At 36.5% G+C, this 18,748-nt stretch overlaps 2 protein-coding genes across 2 annotated transcripts; one reads left to right on the forward strand and one right to left on the reverse strand.

Annotated features, from left to right (window-relative positions):
* The first annotated feature begins 560 nt into the window (after positions 1-560).
* On the forward strand, positions 561-2,869 carry LOC139867213 (F-box/kelch-repeat protein At3g06240-like). The gene is made up of 2 exons (XM_071855546.1): positions 561-689; positions 1,424-2,869. The coding sequence occupies exon 2, from the start codon at positions 1,516-1,518 to the stop codon at positions 2,557-2,559; it is 1,044 nt and encodes a 347-aa protein (XP_071711647.1). The 5' UTR covers positions 561-689; positions 1,424-1,515; the 3' UTR covers positions 2,560-2,869.
* Positions 2,870-3,350: 481 nt separating this feature from the next.
* Positions 3,351-16,687, reverse strand: LOC139866108 (uncharacterized). Its single transcript, XM_071854249.1, has 16 exons — positions 16,259-16,687; positions 11,335-11,510; positions 10,467-10,632; positions 9,613-9,665; positions 8,343-8,486; positions 7,942-8,046; positions 7,734-7,859; positions 6,956-7,156; positions 6,704-6,810; positions 6,440-6,602; positions 5,829-5,894; positions 5,509-5,602; positions 4,868-4,980; positions 4,652-4,722; positions 4,101-4,251; positions 3,351-3,985 (listed from the first exon to the last, which is right to left on the reverse strand). Exons 1-16 carry the CDS (start codon positions 16,593-16,595, stop codon positions 3,581-3,583), a joined length of 2,478 nt encoding a protein of 825 aa, XP_071710350.1. The 5' UTR covers positions 16,596-16,687; the 3' UTR covers positions 3,351-3,580.
* Between the last annotated feature and the right edge of the window lie 2,061 nt (positions 16,688-18,748).

Genomic DNA, 18,748 nt, shown 5'->3' on the forward strand with positions numbered 1-18,748 from the left:
GGTGGCTTCAGAGGTGATGAAGGGGACGGTGGTGGTGTCTTGATTCAGTTGTGGATTTGAGTGGGGTTAACCGTGGATACGGGTGCGAGAATTTTCATGTTCGAGGACACTTTCGGGTTTGGACCAGGCGACGACCTCCCTGTTGGAGATCTGGTTTTGATATGGGGGTGGATGCGGCTTTTTGCGGATTGGGCTCTACTTTCGACGGTTGGGGCACTGCTACTTGCTGGGATCGTTGTTTCTGTTGTGGTGGTGATCGGCGTTCTCCCGATGTCTTCCATTAACTTTTTTTTTTTTACTTTATTGTCTATGTGTAGTATAGCTAGTATTTTAGCTTTCCTATTTGTTATAATTTTAGTCAGTGGACGTGATTTCTCACCCTGTAGGTGAGCCGTTTTATTAGGTCTGTTTGGTACTAGCTAGAGCTCGTTTATGGAAGCTATTGTATCAGTTGTATGAGTTGATTTTCGGATCCGTTATTAATGTTATCGTTTTTTTTTTTTTTTTTTTTTTAAATAACAAGTTAATAACAAACATGGCGTTAGTTCCATTGCCAAACAGACCCAATAAGAAAAATTCAAATAGGCCCCTGAACTTTTAATTGAGCTATAAAGTTTAACCACTACTTATCTAATTTCTGATGCAATGCAACCGTTTTCGACTCTATCTCGATTTCCCTGATATTCATGGTATGTTATCTTCTCCCAACATCGATATTCATTTTTTTGTGCGTATATATATATATATACATATGTGTGCCTTTAATTTATTGTTGTTTCTTTCGATTTGCTATTTGAATTAAAATATATTGAATGGTCATATGGGTGCATTTCTGCGGTGTGATGTTGTTCATGAACAAATTGGGCTAAGTTATTAATATTATCTAATCGATTTTTCAATTATATTTAAATTTTAGTTTGTTTTTGTTAAAAATTTGTAATTGTTAAAACTTTAGGGTTCGTATAATATTTCTTATTTAAATTGAAATGGTACCCTGCAACCCTTCCCTTTTCGAAAAATTTATGAAAATGAAAAAAAACAAATGCATACACTTTAATTTTCAGGATGAATAACTTATATAACTATGTAAGCATGTTGATTTAACGTGTCAAAATGGGCAGGTTGGGCGGGTTGATTATATGGATAGTTGGATACCTGTCAAACATAATTTTTTTGTGGTTCTGTGTGATGAATTAAAAAGTCACAAACTTTCTTGTACATTTATATGGACTGTTATTATTATTGCTATTGTTATACATATATACATATGCATATATATGACCCTTTTAGATATATCTCAATTCTCATTTTATTACTCATTTGACGCGCTAGGACTTTAGCACTACCTGAATGGGTCAGAAACTGTGAAAGGTCTCATATTGAATTTTCTTTTGCGTTAATGCAGTCTTATGCTAACTTGCAGGTTCTAAGTCTCTTGAAAGCAATCGATAGTTGATTAGTTCTTGAGCAAGTAACTTAAAGGAGTTTAACAACTTCAATTAACTTAAACTCAATATGTCCGAAAGTAATCCAACGAATGCATATTTTCCCGATGAGATCATAAGCGACATTCTTTCTCGGCTACCAGTCAAAACCTTGTTACAATTCACCTCTGTATCAAAGCACTGGAGAAGTATAATATCCGATACACATTTCATTAAGTCACACCTTAAAAAAGCTGAAACTTTATCAACCCATCATCGAATTCTCGTCCCAGTTTCCCCTTTGTTATCCTTAAACTATAACGTATCACCGTACAACACCAATTCATCAGTGCAGCTTGATTGTCCATTCATAAAGCCACTAAATACAGTCAAGATTTTGGGTTCTTGCAATGGGCTTGTATGTTTAATCGACGGAAGAAAAGAAATTACCGTTTACAACCCATCAACCAGAAGACATTTCAAACCCTTGCAAATATCTCAAGTTGTTGACTTTTCAAACGAATCAAATCAGATAGAATTTGTGTATGGGTTCGGTTACAGCTCGAACCCTATCAACCCAAAAGTGTTTAGGTTTCCGCGATTTGCTCGTGATTCTGAATCCATGGTGTATGATTTTATCGATACGGTTGGTACTTTCTTGAACGGTTCAATTCACTGGTTAGCACGTTATAGTAACAACAATAGTAAGCATAGAGTTGTAGCCTCGTTTAGTGTTAAAAAAGAGACGTTTAGTGACTTGTCGGTGCCGCCTCAAGAGCCGCTTCTTCCGTATTACGCTTTAAGTGTGTTAAAAGGACGACTTTCTGCACTATGCGATGGTAGAAGTTACACAGATATGGAGGTATGGTTGATGATGGAATATGGGGTAGTCAACTCATGGTCAAAGTTGTTTAAAATTCCACTTGGTAACGGGATTGGATTTATGAGGCCGTTGAGCTGTGTAAATGAGGATGAAATTGTTTTGGAGATTGATCTACAATCGTACGCTATATATAATGCTAAGACGAATAGATTTAAGGGTGTGAAAAGTGTGCAGAATTTGAAATGGTTTGGGGATGCTGTTGTTTATGTGGAGAGTCTGTTGTCACCTGAAATTTCGTGCGTGTTGTACTAATGTTAAGTTTATGAAAAAAGTTGTATCGTTTGTTGTTGTCTGTTATAAACTAGATTAGAAGTATGTTTAAGGAACCTGGCAATCTCGCAGCGCATGATACATTGTGCCGATGCTGCGAAAAGAATTGATGTTACTTGTTTGTATGTCCTTATGTTGTATGTATTTCAGCTTCTATGTGGATCATTACTTGGTTAGTATACTTGATCCTTATTGTATCCAGTTTACGAAGTGAACCCTGCAAGGCTTTTAGGTTTGGCATTTTCGACTTTAAAACAGTACAAAATCTATATATAGGTGTTGTAACTGGCAATTGTATGACACATTCATGTTTAAGAGGAAAACAAAGTTGCTAAAGTGTTTGCTCTACTGTGACTAAATCGGAGTTATAAATCAAAAGATATGACATTTCAAACTTTGCTAAAAAGCTTATCACAATTTCCACACAATGTTCGAACGAATAGCCGTTCGAACATTATAATACTTGTTCGAACTCAAGTTCAACACAAATCTGTTTGAACTCAATGAATGGGGTTGTGACACAATTTACCGGCCATCGAGCCCATGTGCTGGGTTAGAACAATTTTTGCTTAGTTTGAACGGAAACTTGTTATATCAAAGGGTCAATTTTGACAACTTCAAAAAAAAATGTAAATTAAAATAACTTAAAAAAGTGTGTTTTTTTCTACTAGTTTCCCTAATACATTTTACCTTTTTGAAATATTGTTAATGCTTGACCTAGAAATCGTGAACTTGTGATTGTTTGTTGCAGAGACTATTTATATACAGGTATCAAAACCATTATTGATTTATAAATGTCATTGATATAATTTATGCAGTACAGTTCGTTCTTTATATCTATACATTAGTCATGAAATTGCCATTTCTGACAAGTTTCCAGAACACAAACTAGTGACTGCAACAATTAGTACCACAAAGCCATAACTACAAACATTTGAAACTTAACCCAACAGTACTCAGCTATCTTCAGTATTCATGTAATCATATACAACTTCTGTTAACGTTAGGTACTCACTGCATATTTCTTGGGAGCGAATGACAAACGATCCAAATAAGCCTTAGATAAAGAAACAATAACACGATGAGACGCCAAAGCTGAAGCTGCGACAAGTGTCAGGAAACTAACCCAACATAACCGGGCCATCAGAACAGGAACTTGTCTTCCTGATTCCAAGACTTTTAAGAATAGGACTTTGAGTCGTCGGTTTTTGACTATGGACTTGTAGTTGATGGTGGGTGTTGAAGATGAAGATGATCTGTAAATGGCACTAGATCTTGCTGCCATGAAGGTTTTGCCTAAGGCTGCACATATTGACCCATAAAACACATCTGCAATGATTCTGCAGATTTGTTGACGAAAAGGACTCGCTTCCTTGGAAACTATGCCTCGGATTATTGAAGTCCCATCCTGTTCAAGAAAAAAAATATAGTGGTCATGATGTTGCAAGCTACGTTAATTATGATATATCAATATCAATAAATAAATAAATGAAAAAACATATTTAAATAAAAAAGTAACTCACAGCAGTCATCACAAGCCGTCTCACCACCATGCCATCTTTAGAGAGCAGAAGTTTAAGGGCTAAGTTTACCGTATCAGATACCCGATTTGAAGGATCTTCAACATAAGTACCGCCTTTTGTTGCCAGGTGCAATCCTTTACTGAAGGAAGAGCTGTCAATAAAAAATGGGCTACTGTATCAGTTTTCATACCGTATTAAACAAAAAAAGATGATACAACAGTTTTTAGAAGTATATAAAGCAAGTTACATAAAAGGTATGAATCATTACAATGGTGACTCCTACTGTATCAGTAGTTATACAAAGTGATCATAGTACAACTTCAAACTATTCTCGATACAAATTTAAACAAATAATAAACTTCACTGTACGTTCATTATTAACCTTTGTGATACTGAGTTAGAGTCAAATGTCTACTGCAATGGGAGGTAAAAACAAAAATAACATAATGATGTACATGATAACCATAAAGTATATGAACTATAATCCAGCTAAAATAAAGCAATAGATAACTTTTGTGATACTGAGCCAAACGATAGTACAATTAACTCACCTTGTAGCCCCGAATCTCATGAAAAAAGCAAGCTTATCCCATTGAAGTTCTTTTCTTTTGTTCAGGACAACCTAAAGAGTAAGTAAGTATGAGATCAAAACAGCCATAAATGGCAGTTAAGTATATGGAAAGGGTAATAGAGCATATGAAGTACACATAACCCAAGTCAAAAATAAAAAGAGAACAATGACAGGTTAACATATAGAAGATGTTTACCGAGTGCAGAATTTTCCTTGTATCAAGTGAGTTATCAGTGAGTAGTTTACGAACGACGTATGGGTATGAGCTTTCAAAAGTCTTAAAATTTGGATCTCCAGCCATTGCCAACCCTAAGAATCATAAAGCATTAAAGTATGAAACAAGGTACGTATATACATGATTGAAATTTGCAGTACTGATGAAGCAAAAAGATAGGCATAAGAAAAATTTGATAATCACATGCATAATGCAAAGAACACATTATATCACTTAAAATTTAATACACACATGCATCTCATATGTACCAGTTTGAATAGCAAAACCGCTGTTTTTAGTACTTGATTGTTTTGTAATTGCTATTCGGGTTAAAGGTCCGGACCAGAGACGCGTGAAGCAAAAAAACGTAACCAAATGAATAAAAAAGGGTTTGCAGCGATTATGGTTGCAGTTTAACTTTCTGATACTTAGATTTAATTTTTGACCTAAAACGAATTTGTAACCTTCAAGATTCAAGATATCATTTTCACACAACAGCTAAAATATATTTAACTAAACGCAGCACCAATACTTAGCAATGGAAAACAAGATTCTTGAAGATGTACCCAAATTTTACATGGCTGTTTTGAGTTAGGGAGAGGTGAAAGCTTGAAAAATAATACCTTCAAAGGAAGCAAGAGAACGTAGCAGAAGAGTATAATAAGGCGGCATTTTAAAATGATACTTGAGGGCTATGGTCCACACTTTACCCAGCACCTATCAAAGTAATTGAAAAGTCAGTCAAGTCAAAAGACCTAGAAGACAATCGCAGACAAAGCAATACAGCAGGCAACAGCTAATGCTAAGAGCATCATTATATATCACGGCTGCTTGGAATTCTGAAATCTGTAGGACTACAACTACAATAGATGTCATTACAAATTACTGATCACTTAGAAGATTAGAAAAATAAAAACGAGAACAGGAAAGCAGGTATTCTCACCCGGCTAAATCTAACGTCAGGGATTCCATCATTGAATTCTATCTCATCCATGGCATATTCCAGGTCCTAGATGATCAATTTCACAAGTCAAAGTTACAGAGGTTGACTTTTCATTTCCTTAAAGAAAGATTTTGTCTTTCATGACATCAAGCTAGATGTGACGATTTTGAACCATTTACTTGTGAATGGGTCAATTAAGGTTATGTTGTATCTCTATAGGGTCAAGTGAGTAAAAAAAACAGAAAGGAAGTGATGAAAGTCGGTCAGAGTGTAACTTTAGTTCATAAAACCACCCAAATCAACATCAACATAGTTGGATTGCTACTGAAACAAAAAAACTTCTTAAACTCATAATTGAGATGCCATTTATTTATATATTTTAAAAAAATAAGATTTAGGCCAATGAACCTGACAGATACCAAATCACCCATTTTAAAAAAAAAAAAAAAAAAAAAAAAAACATTTTTGAACTGATACCTAGCCTGCCCATTTACACTTCTACAACAAGCTAATGAAGAGATATCTAACTCTCAGCAGTCAATACTGAAGACATTACGATAATGTTTAAACAAAAGAGCTGAAATTTGCATCCTCAATCAAAAACGTAGTACCATGGTAACTCTTGAAAGATTGGTTCCTGGCCTCACAACATCCATGTCAGTAAGGGATTCAACAAGGGATGCCCAGTCTCCATTTACTATGTGAATAATGGACCCAAGCATAGCAAACTTGTGTTTCTTTTCCATTCGGCAGATTAGTCCAAAATCAAGAAACCTATCATGGAACACTAAGAAAGGTAAACGTACTACTACAAAGTAATATCATCTTTATCGAACTGAAACTTAAAGTAAAAGACTACGGTGATAACGGCGTACCCTATTTGTCCGGATGGTAGGTAGAGCATATTTCCAGGATGTGGATCAGCATGAATTAAGCCAGTCTCAATAAGTTGAACTAGACATGCCTCAACTCCTTTGCTAACCTATAACACCCAAAGACAACAATCATAAAAAACAGATAACGAATATGAATCAGGTTCAACACCCGTCGTGCACAATCAAATAACCTAGGGATAATAATCTAAATAAGATGGAGATAGAATCTATCTAGAAATGCTCAGTACAGACCAGATCAAGAAGATTCCTCTTAGCATCAACTCGTTGTTTATCTGAGTATTCAGAATCATTCTCAGTATTATTGCTACTGCAAATGCTGATCAAATCTTTTGGATTATCACCAGCCATCCATTCCATAGTTAGGACCCTCTTTTGAGTCAAATGCTGATACACTTTTGGAACACGAATAAAAGAAAAAGATGAATGAGCTTCCTGCAGAGTTAACACACAAATTACATTAAGAATCCCACAACATTGGAGCAGTATAAAAGGACTCTTAGTTATCATACACCAAGGTTGATCTGACATTGGTATTCTGATATAATGTTGCTTTGAGTGTATGTTTACAAAATTAAACTGATGATGTGTGAATGACAATCAGATGGACATATGGTTTGATATTTTAATTCAAGGAGTAATTTTCATTTCCTGCATGTGCCATTATGTTTACCATCCAGGAACAGAGAGAAAGCAACTCAAGTTACGATATTATCTGTTAGCATATTCTCAACAGGAACTGTTCATTTTACATTTTTTTACTATGATGCATACATATGGGATTATGATCATCAGATCAATCAAAAACAAGATGTTACTGACCTATTATCGTACATATGCCATACGCTGACTGTAGGAATCCACTATAAACTACCACATGAAATGGGGAATAAGTTTTTCTTTTCCGGTGAATAGAACTATTGACGACCAACAAAAGTATGGTATCTATGTAGCTGATCAAAACGATAAAGTAGATATAACTTAATAAGATTTTATTAATAAAATAAAGTACCTTAAATTCTGCAGCATTAGCAGCCTCTAAAGTATAGTCCAGCTCCCCCACCAACCCTTTCCCAAGCTCATCAGCATAAAGGCGGAGATCACTTTTCCTTTTAGTGACTTGTTGCAAAATGTCAAGCTATGCCAGATCAGGCATAAGTTATTTAGACTTCACTCAGATAAATATACCAAAAATAAACAACGCAAACAATGATACACACCCCAACTCGCATTATATAGATATCCCGAAACACTACATGTCGCAGGTTGGGTCGTTGAACTTTCACCGCAACATCATGACCATCTATTGTATTTGCCCTGTAAACCTACCATCAATAAAGACAAAAATGAGCATTTAGAGATTAGGAAAAGAAAAAAGTGCATTGAGCAGTTATCCTAACTGTTCAACCACTTCATACATTTTTTTCTGATACATGGACCAAGACTGTAAGGTGAGATCCTTAAGACTTAGATTATAGGCAATTGATAATCACCTAAGTGGCTTTGATTATTATCAAAGTGAATGGACTAGTTCAGCATCTAGGTTTGCAGGGTTGCACACTTGCATTAACCTTTTAATCGTGAACAGTATTTCATCTATTTGTAAAAGAATTCAACACACCTGACCAAACGATGCGGCAGCTATTGCTTCCTCAGAGATGGAACTAAAGAATGTTTCAACAGGGGATCCTAATTCTTCCTCTATGATCTTCATGGCTAAAGCCCGAGGAAAAGGAGGTATTTGATCATGAAGCTCGCTTAAAGCCTACAACCATACCAAACAACATCGATGATACACACAAGAATAACATGGATCCATTGATGAATTCAAAAGCTTGAAAGTTGAAACACAACTTGAAGTAATAAGATTAACACAAAAAAGGGCTGTTTACTTTCTTCTGAAATTAAGGGTTACAGTGAGTGAGTGATATAACAAATTACATTATGTTTCATCTAACGGAATTGATTTAAGATAACAATGCAGTATGAGATTCTTAAACCTAGTTACATGGTTGAATTCAAGGAGGTTTGTAAGACTGTGACGGGAAACCTTAAACTCATAAACTACAATCTAACCTTGAATTCATCTCCAAACAAACAAACAAATTAACAACCTTGTGCTTATGCAATTTTCCCCATTTGAGTAGTAAAGTTAATTTCGAAGAAACGATGATTCTACTACACTGTAGAAATTTTCAAAAGAGTATGATACGACATTTGAACGAGAAGGGGTATAATGTGAAACTATCAGAAATTCCAGGGCAATTGTGGTCACCTCAGGATCCTTAAAGCCTTCAATATAAGATTTATATGATAATCTGGTTCATACAAACGAACATGGTTTAAGACATACAAAAAATGATTGTTTGTAGTAGTAAGTTAGCGTAGTCAGCAATATTCAAAACGTATAGTGTATGATTCATGTGTTCTTGATTTCGAAATTTCCAGAACCACCACACAAAGATACTTTTCTAAAAATCCAAAATGGAGAGCTAGTCTTCTGCCAAAAGACCAATACCCCACTGAGTATGCAAAAGATGTATAAGAAGTTCATAAAAACAAATATAAATGCGAAGAGTTCAATAGACAATCCCAAATGTAAAAACGATGATGGCCTTTTGCCTCTATGGATTCACTAAAGAAGTAGCTAAGCCATCATCATCCCTTGGCTAATATAACATTGATGGTTAAGAAATTATCGTAATATTACTTTTCCATAATGACCCTTAAAAAGTATGAGCCATCAAAAAGCAAGTTGAAGAGTATGGCATGAGTAGTAGGAGCTCAATGACGACCAAAATAACAGAAAAAGGATGATAATTCAGAAGTTAAAATCCAAACAATATAACTATGAAAGCATATAACATTAGAAAACTGTGCAACCAACTAACCTTGGATATTTGAAAGCCAATTATATCTGGCCTTGTAGAAAGGGACTGTCCAACTGCACCAGCAACCAAAAGCATGTCACAATGAATACAGATGACCTAAAAGGGCATGAAGAAATCCAAGAGTCTAACCAACAGGATATATTAATAAGGGTTAAAGCCATAAATAGGCTATATACTTTCATTTTTGTTCCAATGTAGGCTATATACTCAGAAAAAATACCAATGAAGGCTATATACTCTTAAAAGGTGTATCGATGTACACCAACAAAATTTAGAAACCTGCTAACATCATCATCTTCATCGTATCAACATCATCATCTAATCGGAGCTTCAAATTACTTGAAAATGATGCCAATAGCCTCAACTAACAGCTTTTGTGAAGTATTAAGATTCAAAATCCACAACGATTTCACAATTCGATGAAGAACTCATGAAGAACACCAAAATTGTGTTTATGGTAGCAAGTCATTTTTGTTGACATGAGTACACTTTTTGAAAGTATATAGCCTATATTGGTATTTTTCGGAGTATATAGCCTACATTGGAACAAAAATAAAAGTATATAGCCTATTTATGGAAGAACAAGTTGCAGGGTTTTTTTTTCCCATGTCATATTAAAGAAAAAAAAAATCCACATAATCATTTTAACCGGTTTAGACGGTAGCAAGTCATTTTTGTTGACATGAGTACACTTTTTGAAAGTATATAGCCTACATTGGTATTTTTCGGAGTATATAGCCTACATTGGAATTGGAACAAAAATGAAAGTATATAGCCTATTTAAATAGCTTTAACCCTATTAATAATAACCAGCAATGAAGAAAATGTTTAACTAAAACCATCTGCAACTATACCTTTGATAAAAGTGGGACCCAAGTTTAACATTGTTTCTTTTAAAACCATCCCAAATTTGTACTGAGAATTGTATTCATCGGCCTCCGTGCTCCCACTTGAGTTTCTAGATCTTTTAATTCCTTCTATTCTAATTCTGATAGCAGCTGAAGCAAAGGAACCAAATACCTTCCAAAATACAACATTATCAATACAACAAAGCACTTCCAAGAAAATAACGAAATAAATACGAACTTTTAAACCTTAATATTATAAGCAGTATATTCAACAGTTTATCAATGTCACATTGTTATGAAACCTGTTAAAACTTTATTGCATGTGGCAGATAACATTATGTACACACAGTGGCGGAAGCAGGATTTTTTTCACCGGGGGCGAATTTTTTTTTTTTTTTTTAACGTAGCAAATTTTTTGAGCAAAATATGGAGGTTTTTGGGCAAAATATGGAGGTTTTTGGGCAAAATTTGGATGTTTTTGAGCAACATTTGAAGGTTTTGGGGCAAAAAAAAAAAAAATCTACTGGGAGCAAAGTCGAAAAATCCGAAATTTTTACTCTGAAAATTGCAAATCCACTGGGGGCGGGCTCCCCCTGCCCCTACATAAAACCGCCCCTGTGTACACATATAAAACATATGTACATCTGCTGCCAAACTAAATAAAAGACAAACAATTATTTATAAAGAAAAAGTTAATAAGGCATCTGTAACTGATAATTATTTAAACTGAGAAAAGAGCTAACCTCTACATGATGCATGTTAAACAAACATCTAGTAAAATATATGTAATTCAAAGGAAAGGTAAAGTATGCACTCTTATTAAAATATTATAAGTGCATGTCACAAGCATGTTGGATCGAGGGTAATAATCTACCTCAATAAGCCGAAGGGCAACAATATGAGGACGACATTTGAAGTAGTCATTAGCTTCCTGTGCGATGTAAACTTCTGGAAGTGGCTTGGACCACATTTTAGACATATAGTAATAGTATAGCATATATGCTTCCAATGCTTTTAGATCAGCCAAGATAAGATCTGTGCCAGAGAGTTCTGTCGAAAAAATAAATAATATGCTGTTAATAAAAGTGGCAAGTATCTACAATTTTGAATGTATGATGACATGAATCAACCTACGTAAGTTCTGCAGTATTTTACAAATAAGTCACGTTTCAAATTCTGGTTTCATCTATCAAGTGAACAGATCAGTATCCCTTATCATTCATGTTGACTCAAAGTATTCACTATGTTTACAACTACATCCCTCATAGCATATGAGGTATATTGCTCCTATAGAAGTCCATGTGCACTATTTACTATGCTCAACTTAAATTAAGTTTGTGAATAACACGACGTGTGTTACTAAACATATATTGGTGCTCTTAGCTTACACTCAGGTTGACTGGAACGCCTTCAAAAAGACCTCAACTGTCATTAGGAAACAACTCTGGCACCAAACCCTGAACCCTTTGCAAATGTACTTAGCATTACTCATGAAACCTATTACTACTACATCATAGGTAAAGATATCACTTTCGTTCTAGATATCGTAAAATTTATATTCTTGCTCTTAACTTATAATTTCAACTAGAAGTGATCAAAGAGAGAAGTCCACTTGCATAGTTGTATCTGCTAGTTGCAGGTCTTGAAGCACTTGCCTACCTCAATGTTAGGAATTCGGTAGGCCCTAACAAGACAAGTGATTCATCAAACCACCAAACCCACAAACGACAAACGATTAATAAAGCTAGAACGATAAATAAAACGATAAACGACACAGGGTATTTAACGTGGTTATATCCCAACTCCAAAACACGAAGAAGGGTTTACTCCACGGGCGCAAACCAGAGATTTTCTACTATTAATTTTGTGCACACATTACAATAAGACTAGGGGTTACAATTTATAGGAAGAGTTAAACTTGTCCACCAAGTTAAACTTGTTCTTCAAGCAAAAGACATTCCATAAATATCTATTACTTGCTTCATACTCCATTCCTACTAGAAGATTTAATTAAGGCAACAAGATCTCTACGACTTGTTCACCAAGTCAAGCTCCCTACAACTTGTTCACCAACTTGTTCACCAAGTCAAGCTCTCTACGACTTCTTCACCAAGTCAAGCTTTCTATGACTTGTTCACCAAGTCAAGCTCCCTACGACTTGTTCACCAAGTTTAGCGCCTTGTTCCTTTGATCAAATTCTTCACACATTCAACAATCTCCCACTTGAAGACTTTGAGCAAACTCTTCACTACTCAACAATCTTCCACTTGAAGATTTTGAACAAACCCCGAACATCAATCTCCATTCCATCCAAGAAAGTCAAACCACCATTATACCGCCAAACTCCATTTGGGACACGCACACTCATCACATACGTCGAATGAGTAGACTTTCGATACAAGGTCTTCAACACTACTTGTCGGAACTAGAAACCAATAACCGCCTCAACTGTCAATGTTGTTCAAACACCCAGAGCAACTCCCGTTCTCCTCTCAGCTACGACTTTTGATACCGCCGGAATCAAACATCCGGGTCACGCCGCTCTTCCACACCTGAGGGAAGGAAGTCTTTCGACATCAAAACCGCTAAGCTTCAACCCGATCTCCAGTTACTAATTTGGGCCATCTCGGTTTCTTGCACCACCATCTTCTTACACAAGAAGATCAATTGAAGAATGCGACACTTCAATTTCAGGATTCTTCCATGAGACAAACACCGCCTCACCCATTACTCTAGACACGTCCAATCCAGAAGCCCGTGTCAACGATCATTCGTACAGAATTTCCGTCTATCTATGATTTCCTTTTACCAGCAATCAGAAAACCTATTAGACGCCTTTGTAGACTATTTATCAAGGCTCCAATGAGAACGCTATCACAACCTTGAAATCTACCACTTTGAACTTTTTCGCTTTCTCGCTGGTACACTGACCTCCTCATAGCTATGAATTTCACAAACCCTATCTTCTCATCCCAAGCACGCTCCCACTGCACGAGTAATAAATAAAATTGCGGCTATCCGAGAAGAATCTGGTTCGTTCCACCGATCAGTTGCAAATCTCTTTGCCATTTGAGGGTATATTGCAGCATCCAAGTACCCTAGTGTCATATGCACTAATCTTGTGAATACCAGAGACCCACGTTGCATAATCGTCTCCATAACTCCCATTAGTCGTCAAACTCCCACTAGCTCGGTACTCCCGTCGGTTACCAAACTCATACTGAGTTCCCGACACCCTCTAGAAAGCTCAAGTTACAAGACTTACAAGATTATCCACTTCTACCATCACCTAAAGATTCCTAATTGGTCACCCCGAAGAAAATCGCTCGCTTTGTTGTACCAATGTCAACCAAACCCAAAGCGTCAGTCGAATGCATCATATCCGACAACTTCAAACCAATTTCTTCATTGAGAGAAGCTCTAACCCTGCCCACATATTCCATATACTATAGAATATTCGACTAAATACATTAGTCGACCCGTTCAATAATCTGATGTTGGACTTTGATTTGCACCATAACAAACCTCCCCTCAAACCCAAGTTCAACTCGGCATCCCTCCAATGATAGTCAAGATCCAACCTTCTCTAGTACCTGCCGCAACCTCGGAACACAACTTGAATGAGACCACATCAAGTCTACTTACGGTACAAGGCTCCAAGATCAACTCATCCACTGAGGGTGCACAACCGCGTGTGCCAACCAAGGGGTTAAGCCAACCGTTGACATGCTGCAAATGTCACGTTGCGCTATCCACACATCCAGACTACAACCTGCGAGTATCCAACCTTCACAATAACTCTCACTGTTGATTTTCAAACGAATATCCCACTGTTTGCTACCTTACCTCCCAAACCTGAGAGAAACCAACTTCTTAAGCACACACACTTGTTTCTTCCCAATATTCGATGTATGATTAAGGTTTGCACCCAAAACAAACCTCCCCTCAAACCCAAATCCATATGAGCCTCCCTTCCAACGATAGTTCGGACCCAATCTTTACCGCCGACAAACGGAACTCCCAACTGTCTATGTGCGGACCAGTGGGATTTCGATACAAGACTTCAGGATCAACTCAACGTTACCAGGAGAACGCACGCGCGCTGAGAGGTGCGCCCACGACGCCGTCCATCACATCCGGAATATATTTGGCTCCCGTAACAAACCTACATCCCTGAAAAAAAAATCACGGCCTTTATCGCCCGAAGATTCGCAAGACAAAACGTCTCGACACTCGCAACATCAAAACCGGAACTCTCTCCATAACACTGCTGCAACTTTAAAAAATCGTATCTCAAGATCCAACGGTCCGATCATCACCAAAATTTTACCACTCTTAGATCATTAACTCTGGAACCTACAGCCCAAGTTTCACGTCGATCCAACGGTAGACGAACCCTCTATGAATTTTCTCGCTCTAAACCCGAACGACTGCAACTTCGAAAAAACATTACTCAAGATCTAACGGTCCGATCACTGTCCAATTTTGACCATGACTAGATCTATGAGTCTAACATCTACAGTAAGATTTTCAAGGCGATCCAACGGTTAACGAACCCGTAGTAATTTTTCTTCTCTAACAGCTCCAAAACAAAATAGGTTAAACCTGAACGGCAGCAGTTTCGAAAAATTATATCTCGAGATCTAACGGTTCGATCTTCCTCAAATTTTTACAACTACTAGATCTATGACTCCAGCACCTTCAGTAAAAATTTCAGGCCGATCCAACGGCTAACGAACCCGCAGTAATTTTTCTTATCCAGCTGCGCAGTAGAATCCGAATTTTGAAAAGTTCATCATTCTCTCGAACGGGACTGCAAGGAATGATAACTTAGATCCGATACCCGGATCTTCCCGAAAATCTCTTCTTTGTCTTCAGCAACAAATCTTCGATATCTCGACACAAGTTGCAAGACACACAACCCTGTCGTTCAAGCTTTCTATGACTTGTTCACCAAGTCAAGCTCCCTACGACTTGTTCACCAAGTTTAGCGCCTTGTTCCTTTGATCAAATTCTTCACACATTCAACACTCAAAACAAAAGGAGGCCATGAATTGCCATCAATACTTTCATACCACCCTGGCATATGAAACTTTGTGATATCACTCTAGGCAAAAGTTCTTCCCAGTGAACTTTGTTCACATTTTAAACGGGTAAACAAATTAGGTTTTCTCTGTCTAGTTTGTCAATCGAGGGCGAGTCTTTTTGACTCAAATGTCCTTGGCCTGACAAGGGTATTTGTGACCGTTTCCGACTCATTCCGTGGCCACCCCAAAAATGTTTATCTTTAGATGTTCAAACCTGAGAACTCTTGTGAGGACATCTGGACTCCCTACCAATAAGGCCACCTTAGTTATGGATAATTTTGTTCACATGTGTATAACCAAAATACAATTAATGTATATCATGTATTCTCCGAATTTATCATATCTTAGTTAAAGCCAAAATCAACTTCCTCGTTCTTCCAGCTATGCTTCAAATCAAATCTAGTTCATGGTTTAACAAGGTTATTTACATTTACATTATTTGGATTTATACACTCAAACCAAACATGGTGCTACCTCTATACTTTCCAAAATAACAAAATGGTTATTTGCTTTATTCAATAGCTAATCAAAGCCTATATGCCCGCATTTATAATCCTTTCACATATTACAAGTTATGCATTGATAGCTTAACTAATTATATTACTTGGTACGGAATATAATTTCCTCACATATATACAGGATATACAGTATATCAGGAAAAATATAAATTAAATTGTATACATATAAACTAGAAAAATTAAGAAGTAAAACCTGGATAATAAGGCTGAGGCCAACACGGAGACTGAAATTCATCTGAATATTTGGGATCTTCAAGGTTCCGTAACCAAACAACTTCATCTACCTTTTTCGAAATCTCAGGAAACCTAATAGCATCACTCGTCCAACTAATTCCTCTACTAATATTCCTCTTAATAATATCAACATCATTTTTCACAATTTGTACGAAATGACCTAAGTTTCCAGCAACTGCACGGAAATTGTTACGAGAACGGTTATTAGGTCTTTTTGAGCTGGATTGAGAAGTTGAGCAGAGTACGGATGCCGGAATTGATGATGCCGAGGCGGAGATAGCGGCGGAGCTTATCATTGGAGTCAGTAGTTAGGGTTTAATTTCCGGTGAGTTAGAGTGGGGAAGTGATTGGGAGTGTGGGGATTGAAGGGTTGAGAAAGGTGTTGCGTATTTTGTTTGTTTTATTTTGACACGGTGACAAAAGTAGAAACGGGTTTTATTTTTGGCGCGATGGATTGTGATTTTTTACCGTTTTGTGGTTTGTTATTTTTTTATTAATTTGATTTGATTAATTCCATATTATTAAGTTTTAATTAACATTGCTAGAGTAATAACTTGTTATGCACTTTTTGATCCTGTAAACAGCTGTGAAAATGATTTTAATTAGAGGTGAAAACATGTTAAGACTATGTAAACATTGATATATCACAAAATTTATGATGAAATAATTTTGTTTATTTTCATAAAATATTTCAATATGTTTCTTCACTGTGGAATCTATATTTGTATGCAAAATATTGTAAAAATGATTATATTGTCAAATATGGAATGGTTGGTGGATGTTGATGTGGATGGCTTTCCTGATTAGTCAAAGTTAGGAAACATACCTAACACTTTTGGTAGGCAACCTACCATTTATTTTGACCACATGGTTTATCTACATTATGAATGCATGAATGGGTAGGTAGAATGCATGGTTCATTTTAAGTATAAATAAAACTATAAGCATGCTCATTTATGCATCCCAAATCCCAAAATTACAAGTTTCCTTGTATACTAAAAGAGTTAAATAGAGAGTTTGTGAGTTTAGTCTCCTAATTACAAGAGATATAAAAGATTTGTACTTATCCTTGTAATTAGAGAGAAGTGTAATTCCTATTATTCTTATTAGTGAAACGTTTCTTTCCTTGCCCGTGGTTTTTACCCTTTTGGAGTTTTCCACGTTAAATCTCGGTGTCCTATTATTGTCGTTATTTCAATTATTACTAGCGGTTTGCTATAATTCGGTGTCGCTTTTCTCAACAAGTGGTATCAAGAGCTAAGGTCTAATATCTTGTGTGTATTAATCTACTTATCGTATGCTTTGTGGTTGCCACGGGAGTGGATCGTCCACATCAGAAAATAAGTAAGATTATTTTCACTCGGTAAAAGTCCTTGGGTGTTATTTCAAGAAAAATAATATTGTCGAAAAGAAGATTGTAATTATAGCAATGTCTACGAAATTTGAAATTGAAAAGTTCAACGGGAGTAACTTCTCGTTATGGAAACTAAAGATGAAAGCTATCCTGAGAAAGGATAAGTGTTTGGCAGCCATCAGTGGACGTTCCGCCGAAGTCACTGATGAAAAATGGGAAGAGATGGACGGCCAGGCTATCGCAAATCTTCATCTGGCACTAGCAGATGGCGTTTTGTCTAGCATTGAAGAAAAGAAGACGGCGAAAGAGATTTGGGATCACCTCGTAAAATTGTACGAGACCAAATCACTCCACAACAAGATATTCCTTAAGAGGAAACTTTATGCGCTACGCATGAATGAATCTACTTTAGTTAATGAGCACATTAATTCTTTGAATACTCTATTTTCTCAACTTGCTTCATTAAGTTGCAATATAGAGCCAAAAGAACTTGCTGAACTTTTACTTCAGAGTCTACCTGACTCATATGATCAACTCATTATTAACTTAACCAATAATGTTCTCTCGGAGTATCTAGTCTATGATGAAGTTGCGGTTGCTATTCTAGAAGAAGAAAATCGGCGCAATAACAAGGAGGACAAACAGGCCGGTTCACGACAAGTGGAGGCCTTGGTAGTGTCAGGAGGGAGATTAACGGAACGTGGCCCAAGTGGGAGTCACAATCATGGTAAACCGAAGTCTAAAAAGAAGAAGACTTATACATGCTACAATTGTGGCAAGAAAGGTCACCTGAAGAAGGATTGTCGGAGTTTAAATAACTCAAATCCTCAAGGAAATATTGCAAGCACTTCAGATGATGGGACTGCTTTGGTTAGTGAGGCAGTAGTAGCAAATGAAGGCAGAAAGACATTTGTTGATGTCTGGTTATTTGACTCGGGAGCTACTTTTCACATGACCCCTAGAAGAGAATGGTTCAAACAATATGAACGTATCTCAGGAGGATCTGTATACAGTTGCAATGATCATGAACTAAAGATCATTGGAATTGGAGATATCATTCTGAAGATGCATGATGGTACGGTTTGTACTATTCAA

This window comes from Rutidosis leptorrhynchoides, chromosome 9 (assembly GCF_046630445.1).
Source record: "Rutidosis leptorrhynchoides isolate AG116_Rl617_1_P2 chromosome 9, CSIRO_AGI_Rlap_v1, whole genome shotgun sequence".
Taxonomy (NCBI): Eukaryota; Viridiplantae; Streptophyta; class Magnoliopsida; order Asterales; family Asteraceae; genus Rutidosis; species Rutidosis leptorrhynchoides.